Source organism: Ursus arctos, unplaced genomic scaffold (assembly GCF_023065955.2).
Source record: "Ursus arctos isolate Adak ecotype North America unplaced genomic scaffold, UrsArc2.0 scaffold_1, whole genome shotgun sequence".
In the NCBI taxonomy this organism is placed as follows: Eukaryota; Metazoa; Chordata; class Mammalia; order Carnivora; family Ursidae; genus Ursus; species Ursus arctos.
Genome location: NW_026622763.1, coordinates 34,006,630 through 34,029,786, shown reverse-complemented (window position 1 = coordinate 34,029,786; position 23,157 = coordinate 34,006,630). Strand labels below are relative to the sequence as shown.

At 33.5% G+C, this 23,157-nt stretch overlaps 1 protein-coding gene across 8 annotated transcripts in view; it reads right to left on the bottom strand.

The window, feature by feature from the left end:
* RIF1 (replication timing regulatory factor 1) overlaps window positions 1-23,157 on the bottom strand; it is a 69,519-nt gene that overhangs the window by 24,539 nt on the left and 21,823 nt on the right. For 4 of the 8 annotated variants that reach the window (XR_008961180.1, XM_026492800.4, XM_026492803.4 and 1 more), the window contains exons 16-29: window positions 22,051-22,137; window positions 21,342-21,415; window positions 20,760-20,940; window positions 19,719-19,826; window positions 19,202-19,351; window positions 9,697-9,796; window positions 6,997-7,261; window positions 5,819-5,861; window positions 5,072-5,274; window positions 4,428-4,527; window positions 2,018-2,137; window positions 652-803; window positions 195-275; window positions 58-112 (exon numbers count right to left, since the gene is read on the bottom strand). Coding sequence is in view for 7 of the 8 variants with exons in the window: in XM_026492800.4 (XP_026348585.2) it covers window positions 58-112; window positions 195-275; window positions 652-803; window positions 2,018-2,137; window positions 4,428-4,527; window positions 5,072-5,274; window positions 5,819-5,861; window positions 6,997-7,261; window positions 9,697-9,796; window positions 19,202-19,351; window positions 19,719-19,826; window positions 20,760-20,940; window positions 21,342-21,415; window positions 22,051-22,137 (1,719 nt within the window). In the remaining variant the exon portion in view is untranslated. The remainder of the gene's footprint in view (window positions 1-57; window positions 113-194; window positions 276-651; window positions 804-2,017; window positions 2,138-4,427; window positions 4,528-5,071; window positions 5,275-5,818; window positions 5,862-6,996; window positions 7,262-9,696; window positions 9,797-19,201; window positions 19,352-19,718; window positions 19,827-20,759; window positions 20,941-21,341; window positions 21,416-22,050; window positions 22,138-23,157) is intronic. The other 4 variants (XM_048214489.2, XM_048214490.2, XM_048214491.2 and 1 more) reach the window with 3 other exon arrangements.

Sequence of the window (23,157 nt, the reverse complement as noted above, 5' to 3'; positions counted from 1 at the left end):
AGAAACTTCATAATGGAATGATTCTAAAAACCCCAAAATATGAAATACCAAATATACCTTATATATCACCTTGGAATCTTCCTTTGATTTTTCAGCTAAAGTAGGAATTTCCCTGAAATAAAAATACATAAATTAAAATACTGTTTTTATTTAAAAACTAGAAAAACAGTTACTTCAACAGCTTCCATACTTACATGGACTCTTCCTGGGTATACTGAGAAAACAAAGTGTCTTGTGAAACATCCAGATTATTATACATGACAGGAATATCATATCTGAAAAAGATCTTATATAAATAACTTCAAAATGTGATATTCCTAGAATGAGAAATTAAACTTACAATTGTACATCTAGTTATCTTTTAAGAACAATGCAAAATTAAGGCTTAGATGTTTCTTTTCCATGAAATCATCTTCTCTCCCTTCTCCAACACTACCTCCATTACCGATTCAGCTCTGAATGCATAAGCGTTTGGTACATTACTAAGTAACTATATATATTATGAATTGCAGCCACATATGGCATATCTTTTTGGCATTAAAATATAGCATATTATACATAATATTTTAGTTCTAAACACAAAGTTACAGTTACCGCATGAAATCTAAGTGTGAGTACAGAATACCCAATTCAAGATAAAAGGCTACAAACCTTTTTGTTTTGAGTACTTCTTTCTGATGTTCAGTTAGAATTCTTTCCTTTACTTCTTTTCCTTCTGGAGGTATAAACACAAAGTCAGTAGACTTTTCCTCTTCCAAAGGCATTTCACTCTTTGTTTTTGTAGAAGACGGCTCTAATTTCAACTGCAAATTTATAAAAGGCAAGTGCACATTCGAGTTACCAAATTATTTTCCAATACTTCAATCAATCCCTATTCTAGCACTCTAATAAAGTTATTCAATAATTACTAGGAAGTTTGAAGTTCAAACCTACAGGATATCTTTGGTTAATAATTAGTACAATGTCCCTCACTTTCATTCTGCTTCTAATGAACATTCAGAAAATAAAAATTATACCTCTTTAAAAAAAAAGTAGGCAACTTACCAACAAAGCACAGACAAATATGTTTTTCAGGCCAACATATGGAAATCAAGTAGTTGGCAAGAAGAGAATATATCAGCAGCTCTCAAGTTGAAGCATAAACTAAGTCAAATTAAGTTAAAGTCACCAAAATAAAACATGCTCCATACCAGTAACATTGGTACTGTTATTTTTACAAATTTTCAGTGCAACTGTTTTCAATCTACTTTATAGCCACTTCAAGACTGTGTTGAGAGTCATTCTTTAAAAATAGTATTTTTTTCTTTCATTTTTGCCAGGGCCATGGTTTCAAGATTCCAGAATACGCTAACTGGAAGTCACAGAGGACAGAATTACTGTCTGAAGAAAAGTTAACTGGCATCTAGTAAGATTATGGGTGTTAGATTTGAGGCCAAAATAGGTAACTTAGCTAGGTGTTCTCTTTCTATTCAATAACAGAAGTTCTAAAATGTTCTCTTATGCTACCTATGCTGTAACTACTCATACCTAGAGTTCATTCCATCTCAAGGGGGCTACTGCCTGAATTAACTATACTTAATGTATCTACATACTTTTTTAAAAAAGATTTTATTTGTCAGAGAGAGGAGAGAGAGTGTACACGCACATGCACACAAGCAGGAGGAGCGGCAGGCAGGGGAGAAGCAGGCTCCCCGCTGATCACGGAGCCCAATGTGGGACTCGATCTCAAGACCCCGGGAACATGACCTGAGCTCGAGGCAGACATCTAATCAACCAAGCCACCCATGCGTCCCTGGATGCTACATATTAAGCAGACTTAACTTTAGGAAGAATGAATCATTTCACAAAGCTTCTAGATTTCCACACTATCTTAATAGTCTTTTTAGACCAAGCTCTATTATTCCCCTTTAATCCTATCTTTTATTTAGCCTTTAATCACTTTTTTTGCTGTATGTTCTCAAGCTACCATCTATTTTACTATTAAAAGTTCTATTAAATAAAGTTTGGAAAAACATACTTTGACTGGTGGTTTCTTATTTTCTTTTGCATCCTTTGTTTGTGCCAAAAAAGAATCTCTTTTTCCACTTGATTTTCTTTCCATGCCACTTATCTTCATATTTAACTGTGAATTTTCGGTCTGTTTTATTAGAAATAAAACAATTTTTAAGTGCAAATGTTTTATTTCTCCTTTTCATGCTTTGAAAATGCCAGTATAATACTCATTTCAAATATCAAATTCCTTCTCATTATTATTAAAATCATGTCAAAGAAAAGAGCCGTTGTCTAATTCATTAACAGCAAATAGGTTTGGCATCTCTAACTTATAGGGGAGCTATTTTGCACCATTTTTAGAAATTTTATGAATTCTGAGTATTTTGAGAATTTTACAAATTCTAAAAAAAAGATACACCATATAAATACTTAAAATGAATCAAATTAATGAACTCAAAGACCCCTCCTATTACTGGGAATATTTCTAAGGAAAAAAATCACAGCCATAAAACTTTAAACATCAAACAATGAGGCATGCATGACAGAAAATATTACCTAATATGTCCCTTTTAGGCTTTTTCACGACAAATTACACCAAACGAGTCTCAACAAGCCTAATTATCTCATAAGAAATTTTTTATTTACCCAAAAATGAAAACTGGAGTGCTTAGGTAGCTGTTAACTTTTTTCTCCTCCAGGTTCTAAACAATGAACAGCCAAACTCCATTTGTTGCTGAATAGGAACAAATCTGTCTAAGGATATGTAATACCCATGCCTTTACTCCTTGATCCTCAAATAGTAATTAAGTATTAGCCAAAATAACCTTGTTTCAAATGGGTTATATGATAGCAAAGACGTGTTTTTCTGACAGAAGAAATGAGATCTGATGTAAAGAACTGAGAAAATGAAGGGCTGTTCTTGCTTAGACATAGACCAGTAACTATTATTCCTGGTTTACCTAAAGCAACACTTAACCATGTACTTTAATAATTACATTTGCAAAGGAATACACACGGAGTGCCACAGTTCAAAAAGGATCATTAATAAACAAGAATCAGAGACTATTTACCCGAGAATCTATGGTGAAATTTACTGCCCTTAAATCAGAAAATTATTTTAGACCAGAGGGCAAAAAAAGCTAAAATAAACAGATGAAATTACAGCAAATTGAAAACCTTCTGCACAGTGAAGGAAACCACAAATAAAATAGGAAAGGCAATCTACTTAATGGGAGAAGATATTCACAATATATCTGGACAAGGGGTTAATATCCAAAATACATAAAGAACTCATGCAACTTAATATAAAAAAAAAAAATCCCAATTAAAAGATGGGTATGAACCAATGTTTTACCAAAGATACAGAGAGGGCCAAAAAACACACGAGAATATGCTCAACGTCACTATCCTTATCAAGGAAATGCAAAGGAAAACTACAATGAGGTATAATATCACACCAGTAAGACTGACTGTTACGGAAAAGAAAAAACAGCAAGCGCTAGGAAAGACGTGGAGAAAAGGGAACCCTGGTACAACTGCTGGTGGGAATATAAATTGATGCAACCACTATGAAACACAGTATGGAGGTGCCTCAAAAAATTAAAAATAGAACTACCATGGAACCCAGTAGTTTCACTTCTGGGTATTTGTCCAAAGAAAACAAAAACACCAATTTGAAGAGATTGTTCACCCTCAGGTTCACCACAGCATTACTTACAATAACCAAGAAACGGAAACAACCTAAGTATTCATTGAAAGATAAATGGATAAGGAAGACACACACACACACCAACACACACACACACAATCACTCGACCATAAAAAAGAATGAAATCTTGTCATTTGTGACAACATGGATCAACCTAGACGGTATTATGTTAAGTGAATGTCAGATGAAGACAAATACTGTACGATTTCTCTAACATGTAGAATCTAAAATATAACATGAACGAACAAAGCAGAAACAGACTCAAAGACAGGAAACAAACTGTTGGTTACCAGAAGGGGGACTGGTTGGGGACAGATGAAATTGGTAAAGGGGATTAAAAAGTACAAACTTCCTGTTATTAATACATCATGGGGATGAAATATACAGTTTAGAAAATATAGTCAATAATACTGTCATAACTCTGTATAACATGGTAACTAGATTTATGAAGATCATTTCATAATGTATAAAAACATCAAATCACTATGACATATACCTGAAACATGATACTATATGTCAATTATACTTCAATTTTTTAAAAAAGTGTTTCAAGCCAGACGATGGACTTTATAGAAAAACCCTATGTTATGATGCTCTTATGCTCAAGTTTTACTCGTTTCTCACGTCAATAAAACATTCTAAGTTTTTGTCTTTTAAAAAATTACACAGAAATCCAATAAATGAACTACTCAAATATCATTTAAAAGTAAAAAAACCCTCAACTTACTGCATCTGAATATGGTCCGCTGGATTCCTCCATAATCTCAACATTTTCCAAACCAGGTAAAAGCAACAGAAATTTCTGTTTGGCTTCTCTTAGTACTGGTCTTTAAAAAAAAGTATATAAACATATACACCTTGAGCCAAGTAGTACTGAATACTGATGATATGTTAACAAGAACACTATTATTTTAAAGTAGCAAAATAGATCCACCTTAAAGACTGTTTCCCATTCTACACACACAAAACTGGGACAAATGCAGAATATTTAGTTTTTTGCTAACCTCTTCAGTTCCCAAATTTTCTTCTTTAAGAATTTTCCCAATTTTTATCATGCAAAATTCCAAGCAAAAGTAGACTATTAAATTCCTGTGTACACATCACCCAGATTGATTTAATATCCACCAATTTCTTGCCTTTATTTCTTTTATTAAGGAAAATTTAACACTGCTTTTTATGTTCCTAAAACCACAGTTACTCTAAGGACCAAAGTAAAAGGTCGAGTTATGTTTAATAGTTACCATGTATTCCAACAACATTTCAACTGAGAAATGTTCTGCAAAGATTCCTCATAAGAAAAATTCATGTTAAAACCAAAATATCAATTTATACGATCATAGTAACTATATAAAAGTTTTGTGATTAGCGTACTTTAACTCTTCAGGGTAAGTCAACATTGTCACTTTAGCAAATGTGGCATTCCAGAACTGAGCGCTTTGTTTTCGAATCTGTTTATTCTTGTGCAAAAATATTATGCATAATAATGGAGAGATCTGTTCAAGAAGTTCGCTGTCGTAAGTTCCAGTGTAGCTGAAGTGTAAACAAGCAATTGTCTCTCCTAGTAGCTTTTCTAACTAGGAAAAAGGGAAAATTTCATTAGGATAACACATGGAAATGTTCTTTTAAAACAGGAAAAAATAAAAGCACAGGGCATACTAAATTAAACAACTCACAACATGTTACTATTTCAATTTTTTAAATTCAATTTTTTTTTAAAAGCTCCCATCTGTGTCCTTAAATATATGACTATAAACTGACAAATTATTGGGTGAATTTATTGTAATTATTGATATAAGATCTTGATTTCAAACTTATTTTCCATTAACAGAAAAAATTACATTTTCTCATAAACAGAGAATAGTTGGCTATACAAGTTTTACCTATAAAATAATGGAACCAACTACCCTTATATATAAAGGAATAAGATAGGAGGTAGGGTGTTGTATGATTTAAAGAAACAGAAAAACTATGTGCCTGTGTCATGTTATTAAATGTCCATTAAAACTGGAATTATAATCCTTTTACAAATCAGAACTATATATAAGGAAGACAATTACCTAAACCCTAACATTTTTTTCACCATGAAAGTATGTTTTACAGACAATTGTCTATTTTTACCTTGTTGCTCATACAACTATACACTTTAGGAACTTCATCAAGCCTGGGAAGAAAAACACAAAAGTACCACTTTTATTTTAAAAAGTTAAACCTAAAAATATGTAATGCAGCTATAAAAATGAGGTATAGTGATATAAAAAGGTGCTCCAAGACTTAATTTTTAAAATGTCACATTATCAAACATTAAACAAACTTATCTTTAAAAAATGAATCACAGAAAACATCCAGAATAGACCTCAAAAATATTAATACTAATTACTTGTTTCTGTACCTCTTTAGAAAAGCATAAATTATTTTTAAGCTTGAAGACTAAAAGAAGATGTGCAAAAAGCTTATATTTGGGGTTCTAACTTTGTACTTTTATAAAATTTGTTCCTAAAACTTTCTCCATTAATTTATAAAGACACACTATGATGACTGAACCACATACGCTTGTTAGAAAAAACATCAATGAATCGTTTCAAATTACTTTTTAAAAAGTTACGTTATTTGTGATTTTTCAGGGTTCGAGGCACTGCTTGCTTTGATTCAAATGTAAAGGAGAATGTAAATTAAATTTTTACAGGATAATTCAGAAATTTAAATGTGTATACTTTTTGAACCAACAATCTGACATCTAGGACCTCCTTCTGCGTAAGTAGTGGCAAACGTGGACACTGACAGGTGTACAAACATGTTCAACTGTAATATTGTTAAGTTAGGATGGAAAAGGCTAGAAAAACATGTATTTCCACTAACAGGAAACTGGGTACAAAGTTTTATGGAACCCTCTGCAGACATCAAAGAGAATGAGGATTCTTAGATAAATGGTGCAAAATGCATACAGTATTTTAGGCATATACCATATACTTAATTGCAAAGTAGCACGTCAAGTATGCTTCATATACATATGTTTAACAGGTATGCTTGTTTGTATTATCAACTCTGAAAAGGTATGTACTAAACTGAAAAGGGGGGTTGAACAAGCACACAAAACTTAAAAACTCCCAATTTCTACCTCGTATTTATGTATGATTTTAACCATCTTTTTAACAAAAGCAGTTTAATATTACCCTCTTCACAAAATTTTAACAATTACCATCTGTAACAAGCAGCTGATAGGAAAATGACAAAAGTTTGCTACCTATATCTAAAGACATTTAATTTGAGGCTATTATGTAGAAATTCTAAATACTTACTTTAAGTTTTCATAAAATAATGCCAGAGGTCTTGTTAAAGTTGCAAATATTTTTCGGATCATAGAAGGCAAAGAAATACGTCCAAGTACATTAGAAAGAATACTGGTGATTGAGTTGCCGACAGTGAGGAGAGTATCAGAATGTACTTCCTTGAAGCTCAGTGTGTGGAAAGAATAGATCACACTCACAATAAGCTTAAATAAAGAAGCCAATTTCCCTAGAGGTTCTTTCTTCTTTTTGGACCAATCTGAAGGTCTCTGTGGTGCTAAGATAAAATTGAATTTATTAAAAACTCAAGTACTTGAAAAGTGTTACTGTACATCTTTACAATTTATATCTCATTTTAATGACAAATACATCTAAAAAAATGACATATTTCTAATACACATGTTTCTGTAGAGTGATACCCATAAATCTTAAAATGATATACCATTAGTGGATAAATATCACAATATTGTCTTTAAAACCGAAGCAGAGACAAAGAAAAACTATTTGGCAGATCCAGAAGTCTAGAAAAATGAGTATTTTCTCTAAGGAGTTATAAAATGCATTTCAAATGTTTAATTCTCTGAATTTCAACACCTGATTTGTAAGAAAATACTAAATCATAAGACAGGGTCCAGGGGGCACCTGGGGGGCTCAGTCACTTAAGTGTCCGACTCTTGGTTTAAGTTCCTGCCATGATCTCACTGGTGATGGGCTCAAGCCCTGATACAGATTCTGCGCTCAACGGGGAGAATGCTTGAAGATTCTCTCCCTCTGCCCCCACCCCTACTCATGTGCAAGCGCTCACTCTAAAATAAATAAATATTTATTTTAACAAAGGTTTAAATGTCAATTTTAAATTAAAATTTTAATTTATTAAATTTTAAATGTCAATTTTTAAAATAAGAAACAAAATTTCCCTGAGAAGTTATTGCTCCCTGGCTCACCTATTATACACCGAACGCTACAAATAACACTCAACAAGGCACAGAGCCAAATCCTCAGAAAGAATACAAAAGAAAGCGCCTAGATTTGAAGAAAAAGATGTATCTTAAAAGTACTGACTTTCCTGTGTACTATTCTTAGATCCTATCTATCTTCAGATACCTATCTATAGGGATAAACCCACATTCGTCAAGAAAGTCATACATATTCCAAAATCACCTTTCCTTCCCTCAATCCATTCTCTTAAGGTAAATATATCAGATTCAAGAGAAAACTCTAAATCAGTGCTTGTTGATGAAAAATATCATGTGGTAAAATGAAAAGCAAGTGTTACTAACAAAAGAAGTCAACCTTCTTCCCCAGAATCAGTTTCCCAGACATGAATATAAATTGGAATGGCTGCCCCAAAATTCCAGGCCAGGATGTTAAGCCTGAGAAGACAGCTCATGAATCACGTGACACCTATCCCACACATGTCTACTCAAGAGATTCCAGGAGTAGTGACATCTTAATAATAATAAATAGATCTCGGTTTCTAAATGCCATCCATCCTTAGCAAAAGGAACCACATTCTTTGGAAATATGGCTGGTTCCGGGCTAAAGAGAAGTACAGGATGAGCCAGACTGATATCTTATGCCAGCCTGATCTCAAAAAATAATGGAAACACATGAAATGGTCAGACAGGCCAACATGAGCACAAGTATTAATAATGATAAATTATAAACCACTGAATAACAGCCGCATGACAAAAAATAAAATGAGGGAGGGGCACCTGGGTGGCTCAGCTGGTTAAGTGGCTGCCTCTGGATTTTGGCTCAGATCATGATCTCGGGATCTTGAGATTGAGCCTCGAGTACAGCTCCCTACTCAGCAGGGAGTCTGCTTGAGATTCTCTCCACCTCTGCACCTCCCCCTGCTCACACTATTGCTCTTTTAAAATAAATAAATAAATCTTAAAAAAAATATATTGGGGACAAACGAAGCTATATCTTACATTAGGATGTCATTTGCACCTGGAAGTGACTGGTGCCTAGTAGTGGTCAACAACTGTAGAATGACTTTATTTAAGGCCTCAATGTGGGGCCTGAACTCACGACCCTGGAACAGGGAGTTTTTAGAATTAATGTAATTAAAGACAAAGGAGATAAACAGCTTGATACATTTCAATATAATTAAATGAAACAATGTGAACTGTTCTGGTAATCATTTTAGTGCTTTAGGCAAGAAGCATTAATGTATGATAAATTCATGAGTGAAAATTTGCTGAGAAAAAGGATATTTACATAGTCTTAAAGAACCTGCCACAAAACACTAATTTATTACTCATAGGTACTTACTTAATAGGAAACCTGGCAGATATTGTCTTAAACAACTAATAAATATTATTAACATCACCAGTAATGGGACAAATAAGAACATTTTAACAACATCAAAGTTTCCTGCCCAGATAACTTCTTGCCTATTACAAGTGATTTTAGGCAATCTCTAAATAGGATAATATTGATCTTTCCGTGTTATACAAAGGAGGAAAGACGTTTTGTGTTTGTGATATAGACAGAGAGAAGCGATCACAAGCACGTTCAACAACACGTGAGCTCCTAGCATACCAAGGTTATACAATATAGTTGTATGACAACCACATATGACAGTTAAACAACATCTAAAGCAGGTAAAATGAAGTCAGAAAAGATATTAGGATTTGATCTTGGCAACAGTTTAGACAGTTGTGTTTATGAAACACTGGGTGAACAAAATAAAAAAGTACTTACATTTAACTTTGGGCTGATACTTAATATTGTATGGTGAGAAGTCGATGCAATCAACCATTACAGTAATTATATGAATGATTCTATCCAAGAACAACAAATTCTAGGAAAGAATTAAGTATTATATTAGAAACTTTCAACTACTCGCATAATTTCCAAAAATAGTAAGCATCAACAAAAAATGTAAGACTTTTAATCCCATACAGAACATATAAGGTACATGAATGAAGTACAGTTATGAATACTTCCTAGTTAACTGCTGCACACCAAGTACTGTAATTTTTGTTTCTCGACATTTAGGGAAAATAATTCAGTTTTAAGATGCCCGTAAGATTCAGGGCAAGGTTCTTATTTGGATTCTTTATCAGATTCTTCATGAAAATTGTTCTTTGTTAAACCCAGTGATAAAACAGAAAATGAAAAAGTTGCTAAGCTCCCTCATACCCTTTTCCTCCTCCTCCTGCAATCTAACTGAAATAAAAAACAAATTCATAGAAGCATCAGAGATTTCCTAGAAAAAAAAATTTTTCAAGGCAGGGGGTAGGAAGACTAAAAAACAGAACGAAGGAAATCCCAGCACCGAATCAAAAAATAACTCCAAAATAGTGAGCTTTCCTAGCAAAACTTCTGAGTAACAGAAGACATACTGAGAGTTCTGAGAAAAAAAGGTAATTAAAACAAATACTGAGGGGCGCCTGGGTGGCACAGCGGTTAAGCGTCTGCCTTCGGCTCAGGGCGTGATCCCGGCATTGTGGGATCGAGCCCCACATCAGGCTCCTCCGCTATGAGCCTGCTTCTTCCTCTCCCACTCCCCCTGCTTGTGTTCCCTCTCTCGCTGGCTGTCTCTATCCGTCAAATAAATAAATAAAATCTTAAAAAAAAAAAATACTGAAATTAAAGCTCTAGAAAACAGATGCACTTTCTTCTCCCCTTATTCTTCATTACTATCTACTTTTCCATTTCACTGGACTAATTCACATGTTTGTCCCCCAAAGACAACGTCCCCAGTGAGTGTTAAGGGCCAGGAGGAGGAAAGCAGCAGTGCCCTAGTCAACCAACGAAAACTATGTGGAAAGTCAGTCCAGATGACAATCTATATTTTCAGGTAGAGAAGATATCAAAGTTCCAAGAGCTTCCTCCTTGCTCACAATTACGAAGTAAAGGACACTTCTAACTACAATTTGCTACCAAGACTGGAAAAAGGGCTCTCTCTTCAGTTAGGAAATGCATTCCAGCCACCAGTATCAACCTTGAGCAACAAACAAGTACAATCCTGAGGGGTACCAGCCCCACATAAAAGGTGTCCTAATACCAACAGAACTAATCCATGAGGAAAAATCCAGTAACAAACAGAAGAAAACTAATATGCTCAGAGGTAAGAGGAAATATTATCAACTTAAAAATTCTAATTGTAAAAACAAAACTATTATAAAACACTTTCAGCATTTAAACCACAAATGAATAGAGAAATACCAAGCTCCTAGAAAGCCATACCAAAACAAAACAGGTGTAGAAAAAGAAAAGTAAGGGATACATAAAATAAACTCAAAAGGTCTAAAACCATCTAAAATGGTACTCAGAAACAGAAGAGGAGCACCATTAAAGCAATGCAAGTTTCCTGAGATGAAGGCACAGCTCTTTAGACCTAAAGGGTCTATATCAAGGACTGAAAGAATAATTTAAAAAGATGCCCCAAGAGACAACCTGGTAAAATGTCTATATTCCAAAGACTAGAGAAAAATCCTACAGTTTTACAGAAAACATAATAAGAAAAAAATCACTATCAAACTATGCATTTGCAAAAATACAAGCTATTAAATGAATAACTTTAGTCAAAACTTTGTAACATAAAATCGCTGGAACCTAAAAATCGTAACTAATCAATTGATTATGTACTGAACAAGGAGGTATCAGTCACATATATGACTGCTGAAAAGTGTTCTTTTATTAAAGACTTAATAAGATACAGTGAACCAAAACAGGAAAATAATAGGATACAGGAAACTAAGATGAGTAACGAAATATCCTCAAATTTTGAAAACCTATTTGCCAAGTTTTATAGTACCCTGTATAATAGTGTAGTAAGTAAAATTTAGATTTTCAACAAAACCTAAAAGGTGTAGTATAAAAACTTGTGGGATAGTGATATCAAGGTCTTTGCTTGCTGACGTAGAATGGATAATAACTCTTCAAATCTGACAGATTAATGGAAGTTTCAAGAATAGTATCTGAAAGAAGCTAAGGATTAAAACACATTTCTTATTCAATATGAGATTAAATACACTTACTAAAAAACTCCCATGTTTACTTATATGCTACAAAAGACACAGAAAGGTTAAAACAAATTGAGAAATATATATAAAGAAAATCCTAAATCTATACAATGGAAAAATATATATTAATTACAGTAAATAAAATTAGTTAAATACAACATGAATGAACCTTCCAACTAAAACACTGAGCCCAATATGACTTTATTGTAAACTTGTAAAAGGAACACTGCTAATATATAGGTGTGGGTGTATAGCAAAAGTATTTTTTACGAAACAAATTTTCAAAAAGTCAGGACAGTAATTCACTCTTCAGGGAGAGGAGGGCATGATGATTCAAAATGCACAGGGGAGCATCTGAGGTGCTGACAATGCTCTATTAACTGACCTGGGTGATGCCTTCATAAGTATTTCTGTATGATTTGTCAAACTGAACTGTTTCATGCATTTTTCTTTGTAAGTTTCTCAGTAAGTTTTTTTTTTTTAAAGATTACACAAATTCTCAAAAAGGTGTGAGCATATTAGTATCAGTTAATATCAAATTGGTAAAATTCAAAAAAGGCAATCAGGAGGAACTAATTACTGTGAAGACTTAAAGTCACAAACTAAGTATGATGGTATAGCATTGAAATACATAATGAACACTTTCAAATCCATCAAATTCACAACCAGGGAGACTCTTTATCAAGGCTCTCAGAAACAGGTGGTAGGGGGAACCAAGGAACAAGTAATAAAATGGCAGTAAGTACACACCTTTCAATAATTACTTTGAATGTAAATGGAATAAATGCTCCAATCAAAAGACAAAGGATAAAGGAATGAACAAAAAAGGAAGACCCATGTATATGCAGCCTATAAGAGACTCATGTCAGACCCAAAGGCACATACAGATTGAAAGTGAAAGGATGCAAAAGCATTAATCATGCAAATGGAGTGGAAAAAAAGCTGGTAGTAATGCTTGTATTAAACAAAATAAACTTTGTTTTAAACAAAGACTCAACACAGGACAAAGAAAGATACTATACAAAAAAGGGAACAATCCAATAATATATAACAGGATGTTCTCCAGGATGGACAAGTTAAGCTGCAAAACAACGCTCAACAAATTCAAAAAAATCACTCATACCATGCATCTTTTCCAACCATAACCTTATAAAAACTAGTAATCAACCATAAGAAAAAATCTGGAAAGAACACAAATACATGAAAGTTAAATAACATGACACTAAACAATGAATGGGCCTAACAAGAAATCATGGAAACAAATGAAAATGAACACAACTGTCCAAAGCCTTTGGGATGCAGCAAAAGTGATTCTAAGAGAGAAGTTTATAGCAATATGGACCTACCTCAAGGGGCAAAAAAACTCTCGAACAACCTAATCTTACCTAAAGGAGCAGGAAAAAGAACAAACATGACTCAAAACCAGCAGAAGACAGGAAATAATAAAAATAAGAGCAGAAACATAAGAATTAGAAACAAGAAACAATAGAACATTGATCAATGTACCAAAGCAGTTTCTCTGAAAAATTCAACGAAACTGATACATCTTTAGCCAGATTTATGAACAAACAAAGAGGACTCAAATAAGCACAATCCGAAATGAAAGCGGATAAACAAGGACGCCTGGCTGGCTCAGCCAGAAGAGCACGTGACTCTAGATCTTGGGGTTGTGGGTTTGAGCCCCACCTTGGGTGGAGAGATTACTTAAATAAATAAGTAAATCTTTTTTCTTTTCTTTCTTCTTTTTTTTTTAAACAAATTCAGTTACTTTAATAAATATAAGGATCTTATAGTTCCGTATGTCTTCCTGATTGAGCTTTAATACTAGCTGTCTTTGTTAATCTCAATGAAAGGGACAAATTCCAACTTATTGACATAAAATCGTTCATAAAATTCTTATTTTTCTTCTTTTAAAGTCTTTTTAAATTTAAATTCAACTAACTAACATATAATGTATTATTGGTTTCAGAGATAGCTGAGTGATTCATCAGTCTTATATAATATATATAATTGCTCTGCTCATTACATCACATGCCCTCCTTCATGTCCTTATATCATCAGTCTTATATAATGTATATAATTGCCCTGCTCATTACATCACATGCCCTCCTTCATGTCCAGCACCCAGCCACCCTATTCCCCCACCCCCCCCCAGCAACCCTGTTTCCTATGATTAAGAGTCTCTTATGGTTTGTCCCCTCTCTGATTTCGTCTTGTTTTATTTTTTCCTTTCTTCCCCTATGAACCTGTTTTGTTTCTTAATTTCCACATACTAGTGAGATCATAACTGTCTTTCTGATTGACTTAAACAAGTAAATCTTTAAAAAATAAAGAGAAATAACTGACACTACAGAAATACAAAGGATTGTAAAAGAATATTATGAAAATTATATGCTAAGAAATCAGACAACCTAGAAGATATGGATCAATTCCTAGAAACATAACCTCCCAATACTTAATCAGGAAGAAACAGAAAATTTGAACAGAATGGTTACTAGCAACGCAATTGAATCAGTAATCAAAAAACTCCCAAGAAACAAAAGTCTAGGATCAGACACCTTCACAGATGAATTCTACCAAACATTTAAACAGTTAATAACTATTCTTCTCAAACTATTCCAAGAAACAGAACAGGGAGAAAACTTCCAAATTCATTCTACAAGGACAACATTACTCTGATACCAAAACACATATACTATGAAAAAAGAGAACTATAGACCAGTATCTGATGAACACAGACGCAAAAATCCTCAACAAAATATTAGCAAGTGAAATCCAAAACTACACTTAAAAAATCATTCATGGGGAAAAAAAAAAATCATTCATGGGGCACCTGGGTGGCTCAGTTGGTTGAGAATCTGACTTCTGATTTTGGGTCAGGTCATAATCTGAAGCCCCATGCCGGGTTTCACCCTGAGTGTGGAACCTGCCTGGGATCCTCTCTTCCTTCCCCTGAGCCCCCCCACCTCTGCTTGCGCTCTCTGCTGTCTCTTAAAAAGAAAAAGGAAAACCCTAAAGACTCCACCAAAAAAACTACTAGAACTGATAAATGAATTCAATAAGGTCACAGGATACAAAATCAATATACAGAAATCTGTTTCATTTCTATACACAAATAATGAAGCAGCACAAAGAGAAATTAAGGAAACAATCCCATTTACAATTACACCAAAAATAATAAAATACCCAGGAATAAATTTGACCAAGGAGGTAAAAGACTTGATGATGTCTAAAAAGTATAAAACAATGACAAAAGAAACTGAAGATGACACAAATAAATCCAAAGATATTCCATACACGTGGATTGTAAGAACAAATATCGTTAAAATGTCCTTAATATCCAAAGCAATCCATAGATGGAATGCAATCCCTATCAAAACCCGACAGCATTTTTCACAGAAGTAGAACAATCTTAAAATTTGAATGGAACCACAAAAGACCCCAAAGAGCCAAAGTGATCTTGAGAAAGACCAAAACCGAGGATATCACAATCCCCAAAAACAAGATATATTACAAATCTGTAGTGATCAAAACAATATGGTACTGGCACAAAACTAGACATACACAGATCAATGGAGCAGGACAGAAAGCCAAGAAACAAACCCATGATTACACAATCTTTGACAAAAGAGGCAAGACTATGCAATGTGAAAAGGACAATCTCTTTAACAAATGGTGTTTGGAAAACTAGACAGTTACATGCAAAGGAATAAAAGTGGACCACTTTCTTACACCATATGCAAAAATAATCTCAAAACGGATCTTAGGACCTAACTGTCAGAACCGAATATGAGACCAGAAACTATAAAAATTCTACAAGACAGCACGGGCAGTAATTTGTCTGACACTGGCCATAGCAACATCTTTTCTAGACAGGTCGGTCTATCGAGGCAAGGGAACAAAGGCACAAATAAATGAGTGGGACTATATCAAAATAAAAAGCTTCTGCAGAGCAAAGCAATCAACAAAACTACAGGGCAATCTATGGAATGGGAGAAGATATTTGCAAACGAAATGCCTGATACAAAGTTAGCATCCAAAATAAAGAACTTATACAACCCAACATCAAAAAACAAATAATCCAATTAAAAACAGGCAGAAAACATGAACAGACATTTCTCTAAAGCCGACAAACAGATGGCCAACAGACATGAGAAAATGCTCTACATCACTCATATCAAGGAAATGCAAATCAAAACTACAATGAGATTATCACTTCACACCTGTCAGAATGACTTAAAAAACACAAGAAACAACAAGCTCTGGCAAGGATGTGAAGAAAAAGGAACCTCTGTGCACTGCTGGTGGGAAAGCAAACTGATGCAGCCATTCTGAAAAACTGTACGGAAGTTCCTCAAAAAATTAAAAATAGAATTACCATATGATCCAGTAATTCCACTACTGGGTATTTACCGGAAGAATACAAGAACACTAATTTGAAAAGATATGTGTCCTCCGATGTTTACTGAAGCATTATCTACAATAGCTGAATTATGGAAGCAGTCTAAGTGTCCATCAATAGATGGATAAAAAAAGATAGAGTGTATGTATCTATCTATATATTATATATATATATATATATATATATAATAGACATAAAGAAGAATGAAATCTTGCCATTTCAACATGGATGGATCCAAAGGGTATAATGATAAGTGCAATAAGTCAGCCAGAGAAAGACAAATGTCATATGATTTCACTTATATATGGAATTTTAGTAACAAAACAAACAAGAACAAAGAGAGAAACCAAATAACAGACTCTTAACTATAGAGAACAAACTGATGGTTACCAGAGCAGAGATAGGTGGGAGGAATGAGTAAAACAGATGAAGAGGGTGAAGAGTACACTTATCATGGTAAGCACTATGTACAGAATTGTTAAATCACTATATTGTACACCTGAAACTAATTTAACACTGCAGGTTAACTATACTTGAGCTAAATAAAAATTAAAGAAAAAATTAATTATTTATAATAGAATCTATAATACAAATCACATATATTTATAACCGATATGCCCTGTAAGTTATATATAAATACATAAATATCAACTATAATATATAATACATAACACATACTTATAATTTACTAACATTTATCTATGATAATTGATAGCAGCAATAGCCTTACATGCATATATTGGAAAAGATGAAAAGTGAAGCCTTCACTTCAGATATAAGATAAAAAATTACCCAGAAAATGGAAACAAAAACATTCAGCATATAAGGACATAGAAAATTTAAAAAACTAGAAATCCATCTTTTCAGAATTTTTAATGAGTTTATAACATTCTTTTATTTTTTTTCAATTTTTAAAATTTAAGTATAGTTCACATACAATGGTTAGTATCAGGTGTAACATTCTTTTCGGGTGTAATATTCTTTAATATTGGGATAATTCTGATTATTGTATTTTCATATAAGATTTATCAGTGACTTTAAAAATAGTGATGATCAATGGACAATACAACTATAGATACGACATTCTTCTTATACTAGACAAAAATTTGAGAATGAGGAATTCCAGTCTCACTATGAAGATACATGCAAAAACCTTAAAACACTATATGCAATGTTTGAAAAGACTTTCACTAAGACTAAGGGTATCCGAAGAACACAAGATTGGTTCAATAAAAGGAAATGCACATCAGCAACAGCTTTTATATACTCCAACAGCAACCATGTATGGGTGTTGCATGGGTGGAGATAGCTGGGCCTTTATAATAGCTCAAAGACAGCTTCAAAACTACCAAAAAATTAAGCAACTTAGATTAAGTTTAAAAGAACTAAATATATGAACACAATTATTCCTGGATGGAAAGACTCAACATAACAAAGACGTAAAGTATTTTTAAATTTCTCTATGAATTCAACGTAACCAACCAATGCCAAGCAAAATCTAAAGCATATTTCATAAAACTTGACAGATTCTAGGGGCGCCTGGGTGGCACAGCGGTTAAACGTCTGCCTTCGGCTCAGGGCGTGATCCCAGCATTGTGGGATCGAGCCCCACATGGGGCTCCTCTGCTATGAGCCTGCTTCTTCCTCTCCCACTCCCCCTGCTTGTGTTCCCTCTCTCGCTGGCTGTCTCTATCTGTGTCAAATAAATAAATAAAATCTTAAAAATAAATAAATAAAACTTGACAGATTCTAAATTTCTTCCAGAACAGAACAAAGATGAAAATGTAACCAAGACAATATTTAAAAGATGAAAACTGTAGGTTGACATTCTCCCTAACAATTATAAAGTCATTCAACAAATTCAACTATGTGCCAGATAAATTCCAAGGTACATATCAAGACAGAATGTCCCTAACCTCATGGAGTGTTGATTAAGTAACGGAATGAAATATACAAATGATTTTGACTTAAGTGCCAAAAACGAAATAACAAGGTGTCAGGACAGATATTAACAAATTTAATTAAATAAGACCCCCTGGGGAATGAAGCATAGGCCTCATGGGCAGCTGTAAGCAGTTTAGATTTTTATTCCAAGTGCTACAGTAATTTTTTCAGTGATAAGATCTGATTTACATTAAGTCACTATGAAATTCCATATCAATATGTAACAATCAAAACTACGCCAATATTTTTGAAAAGATATTATAAATGTATTAAAAAATCTGAAAAGATGAATTTCTAGTTCTTGATAGGCATCTCTACTTTTCCAACAGTGATAACCATTATCAAAGGGTAGAAGTTCATCTTTTTAGATCAAAAGAAGGATGCTTCAGTAATAGAATTCAAGTGTCAAGAACACTGTATTCATGTACATATGTAAATTATTTGTGTAAACACAAAAAAGAGGTCTATTCTAGAAGGATACATACCAATTGAAAATATTTGTCTTTTTTAATAAAGAAAGAAAAGGAGTGAAACGGGGACCTACTTTTTTAGGTCTACAAACTTCCAAAGGATTGCCTTTAAAGATCTAAGACACAGATAATGAGAATGTTGGCTCCAGGACAAGGTCCTTGTATTGTTCATCTAGAATGGCACAGGCAGATATGCAACATAGTAGTAAAAGTGCATGACTGTTAAGGGTCCTGAAACATGGATCTCAGAGTCATGTAGACCAAAGACACAAAACTGTTTTGCAATGCTGTTACCTGTTCTATGTTATTAGTCACTTATAAACTAGAAGCCTTATAAATGTCAGTTCACAAATGTTATCTCAATTTATTTGAAAAGCATTCTTTAAATACAACCAAGGTCAGTACTGGGATAAACTCACTGAAAAGCCTGAATCTTCTAAACTGGACATTATCTTGGAAGAAAGTTCCTCACAGCACAAATTCTCTTCTGCAGTTGCCACCAAAGCAGCACAACGGGCAAATGCTCTATATAATTCTGACCAAGTTCTAAGTAAAGTCTTCATGGTGGCCTAAAAATAACAATAAAAAAGAAAAATTTAAAAATGTACATCTACATATCAAACACCTAACAGAATATATCTTAAAAAACCACTGATAACACTTAAGGTGTCATAGAAGAGACTAGTGTAGAGTAGTAAATTTGCCTCCCCCACAGAATTCTATTTGAAGAACTGTAATAACGCCACAACACTAGCAATTATCAAGGGTCAGGAGGAATTTCTCTTCCTTCACCATTTTCCTTTACCCTAAAGGGATTAAAAGTCATAAGGTAATCCCGCTGCAGGAAAAATTATTGTAGGAATTAATTATAAAGTGTGAAAAGAGCATTTTCAAAAAACGTAAATTTCTTAAGTAAAAAATCTGACATTGCCTTACCACTGGAAATTTCTGTACTGAAAAAATATGGTTTATTGGTAAAGTCAATGCACCATATATGGCACTAAAATTATGTTCTAAGGCATCACCTTGATTCACTTCATTGGTCTGAAACAAGAAAAATAATGAAGAAGTTAGACAAATTACCATCTAATTCTAGTCCTATGTAGCACCATCTTATCTGTAGCGAAGTTAGATACAGTGTTGAGATGTTCAAGAGGTGGTGTTGAGATGTTCAAGAGGTGAATTCCTAACTCCTGTAACTATGAATATGACCTTATTTGGAAACAGGAACTTTGCAGATATAATCAAGTTAAAATAAATTCTCTGGAGTCTTCATTTCATTTGAGAATTACAGTAGAGTATTTCCCAGAAAATATTTCCATTTAAAGATTGATAAAGCAACTGATGAACCATTAATAGTGACAAAAGTTGAGCTCCACACCCTGCAATAATGTCACTTTAGTAAGTATTTAAATGTAAGGGTTAGTGAACTCAACAGATTATAGGTTTAGGGACTACTATATGGCTTTGAGGTATTCACCAACTGACTTGTCCATGGAAATCTGAAGAATATACAGTCTAGTCAAGATGACCATTATTATTCCTCATAGTACAAATACTGAAAGAACTAAAAATATAAATGTGAAAAGTTAAATATAACATATCTGAGTCTTCTGGCTTTATAATCACTACTGGAGAAAAGGGAGCTGATTCGTCCCCATTAAGTTACACTTTCTCGAATAAGGCAGAAATACAATAGGGAGCCTGCTTCTTCCTCTCCCGCTCCCCTGCTGTGTTCCCTCTCTCGCTGGCTGTCTCTCTGTCACATAAATAAATAAAATAAAATCTTTAAAAAAAAAAAAAGAAATACAATAAAAAAAATCAACGAATATAAAGAATAGGAATTAATCAATCCCACGGAAAAAATTAACATTTTCTATTCAAGTTCAAACTTCTATTTATTTCCCCATGTGCTCTAACAAGAAAAGGAAAATGTTCCTTAAGTTTTGGGGGAAACATGTAGCACTTATGTCATACCTGATTAATCAATTCAGTTAATGGGGTGACTATAATACTCCACATTCTCCAGAGATGCTCCTTGTTTTCCAACAGCTTTGCATTTTGGTTAATCACATTGAAAACAGAGTCACTGAAAGCTAGTGGTGAAGTTGGACCAGAAAGGACACAGCCAACAAGTGTTTCCAGATTGAGAAAAAACCTGAAGAAAAAATTGAGCCATGCATAACCAGCGCTTTCTGCCAAAATATATGTTACACTATTACAAAATTCTAAAAATAACTGACAAGGAAATAAGAAATGATAAAGTCTTACTTTGATTTAATTAAAAATGATACAGCATATAAATCAAAAGGATCTCATTCATCTGGGGCACCTGGGTGGTTCAGTTGGTTAAAGGGTCTGCCTTCGGTTTTTAACTGCAGGTCCTGGGATGTCCCTGCTCAGAGGGGGGAAGTTGGCTTCTCCCTCTCCCTCCCCCTGCTCGTGCTTCTCTCTCTCTCTCTCTCACTCTCTCAAATAAATAAATAAAATCTTAAAAAAAAATCTCATCCATCAAATAACAACCTTTCCAAAGTAAACAGAAAGACTAGTTTAAATTACCTCTCATCTTCTACACCATATTCCAAGAGATTACTGTTGAAAATTAACTGAATTAAGAACAAAGCAGGAGTTCCCTGAAGAAAGATGGGAGATTGCAGTCAATCTTCTTGTTTTAAGGAGTATTATCTTGTTACACTTGTTTTCTACAATCAATTATGTAAAACATGATCCTTTTAAGCTAAAGAAATTTAACTTTTGATACTACTTAGGATATGACACAACGGCAGCAAATATATTTCTATAAACACACAAAAATCAAGCTCTTTATATTTTAGTAACAGCTATTCCATCTACATAAACAATTGAGGAATGGTATATTCCAGATATAAAAAGAAAATTAAGTTAAAACTTGCTGGACCAAATAAACAGCTACATTCTATAGATATTAAATTTATTTCACCATAATTAAGCAACTTACTACACTTCCAAATTTTTAAATAGTAACCACCACTATTACTATGTGTAAGCAAACAGAAAACTTTCTTGCTAGAACTTTTTGTGTAATTCAGAAAAACAGGTCCATTAATTGTGTCATATTTATTTAATCTATTACTTTACCAGTTTTCCCCTTTAACATAATCAGCATTTCCAAAACCAATTCTTTCAAAATTTTATAATCTAAATTTCACCATGTTAAGGAAAAAAACACTATCATGGAACTTTATCTTTTGGCTAATTTTAATCACATCATTACACTTAAGATACTTGCATTAAGAATATCCATATTAGCAACCTGATATGCTGGTGAACCTAATACTTTCTGGGGCAGTCCTTTAATTGTAATTTCCATGAGGACCTAAGAAAAATAAGAAGTTTTGTTGTAAATTAGCCATAAAAATACTTTACTTAGTAAAAATCTAGTACTGTTAGCTATATTTTTAATTTAACAATTTATTGTTAAGTAATGCTCATTAATGTAAATAGATTCTCCGTTCAAGAAGTTCAAATACAACGTTTACATATTAATGTGAATATATTTAACATTAGTTTTAGAAGTTCAAATACAGAAACATAAAAATCCTCCTTTATCTCCAGGGAAAATCAATACTATCAGTTTCTGGAGTTTATTTTTCTAGACCTTCTAAATTTCCATGTATTTAAGTACATAGAGAAACAAAACTTCCTGGGCTGTCATACATGTCTTCTTTCATAGCACTGATGACATTATACTGTGAGATACTCTGGAACTGACATTCCTCTAACTGTGTTACGGAGTTTTCACATCAATATACGTAGACATTAACTGCTGTGTGAATGTGCTTATTCAAACATTTTTCTATTAATAGCCCTTGTGGCCATTCTTTCATACCACAAAAAAGATATTCTGCAATGAATTATGTACTCACTAGTGCCAGAAGCAAGTGTGTCTCAAAGCACTACTAACTAGAAGCTGGGTCTAAAGACACATCTCTCCAATATGACAGAGCCTATCAAACTGTGCCATTCAAAATTATTATTATACCATTATTAATTTGAACTATGTAACAAGTGACATATGACATGACAAAAAAGGTTATGTTAGTTAAAATGTGCTTTCACACTCTCATTTGAATCAGACACTAATGATAATACTAAATAGCATTTGTAGACTCATATATTTTGTTCCTGACCCATTGTGCTCTGCATGTATTAATTATAAAACTACTACCACATTTACATAAGATAAGACAGTAGAAAAACTGACCAAATTCACACAGCTAATAAATAACTGGGTGGGGAGATTCAACCTAGTCTGCTCCAGAGCCCTTCCTATTAACCACTACGATCTACTGCCATAGTAGATACCCCAGTACACAGACTCGGAAGGAATTTAAGT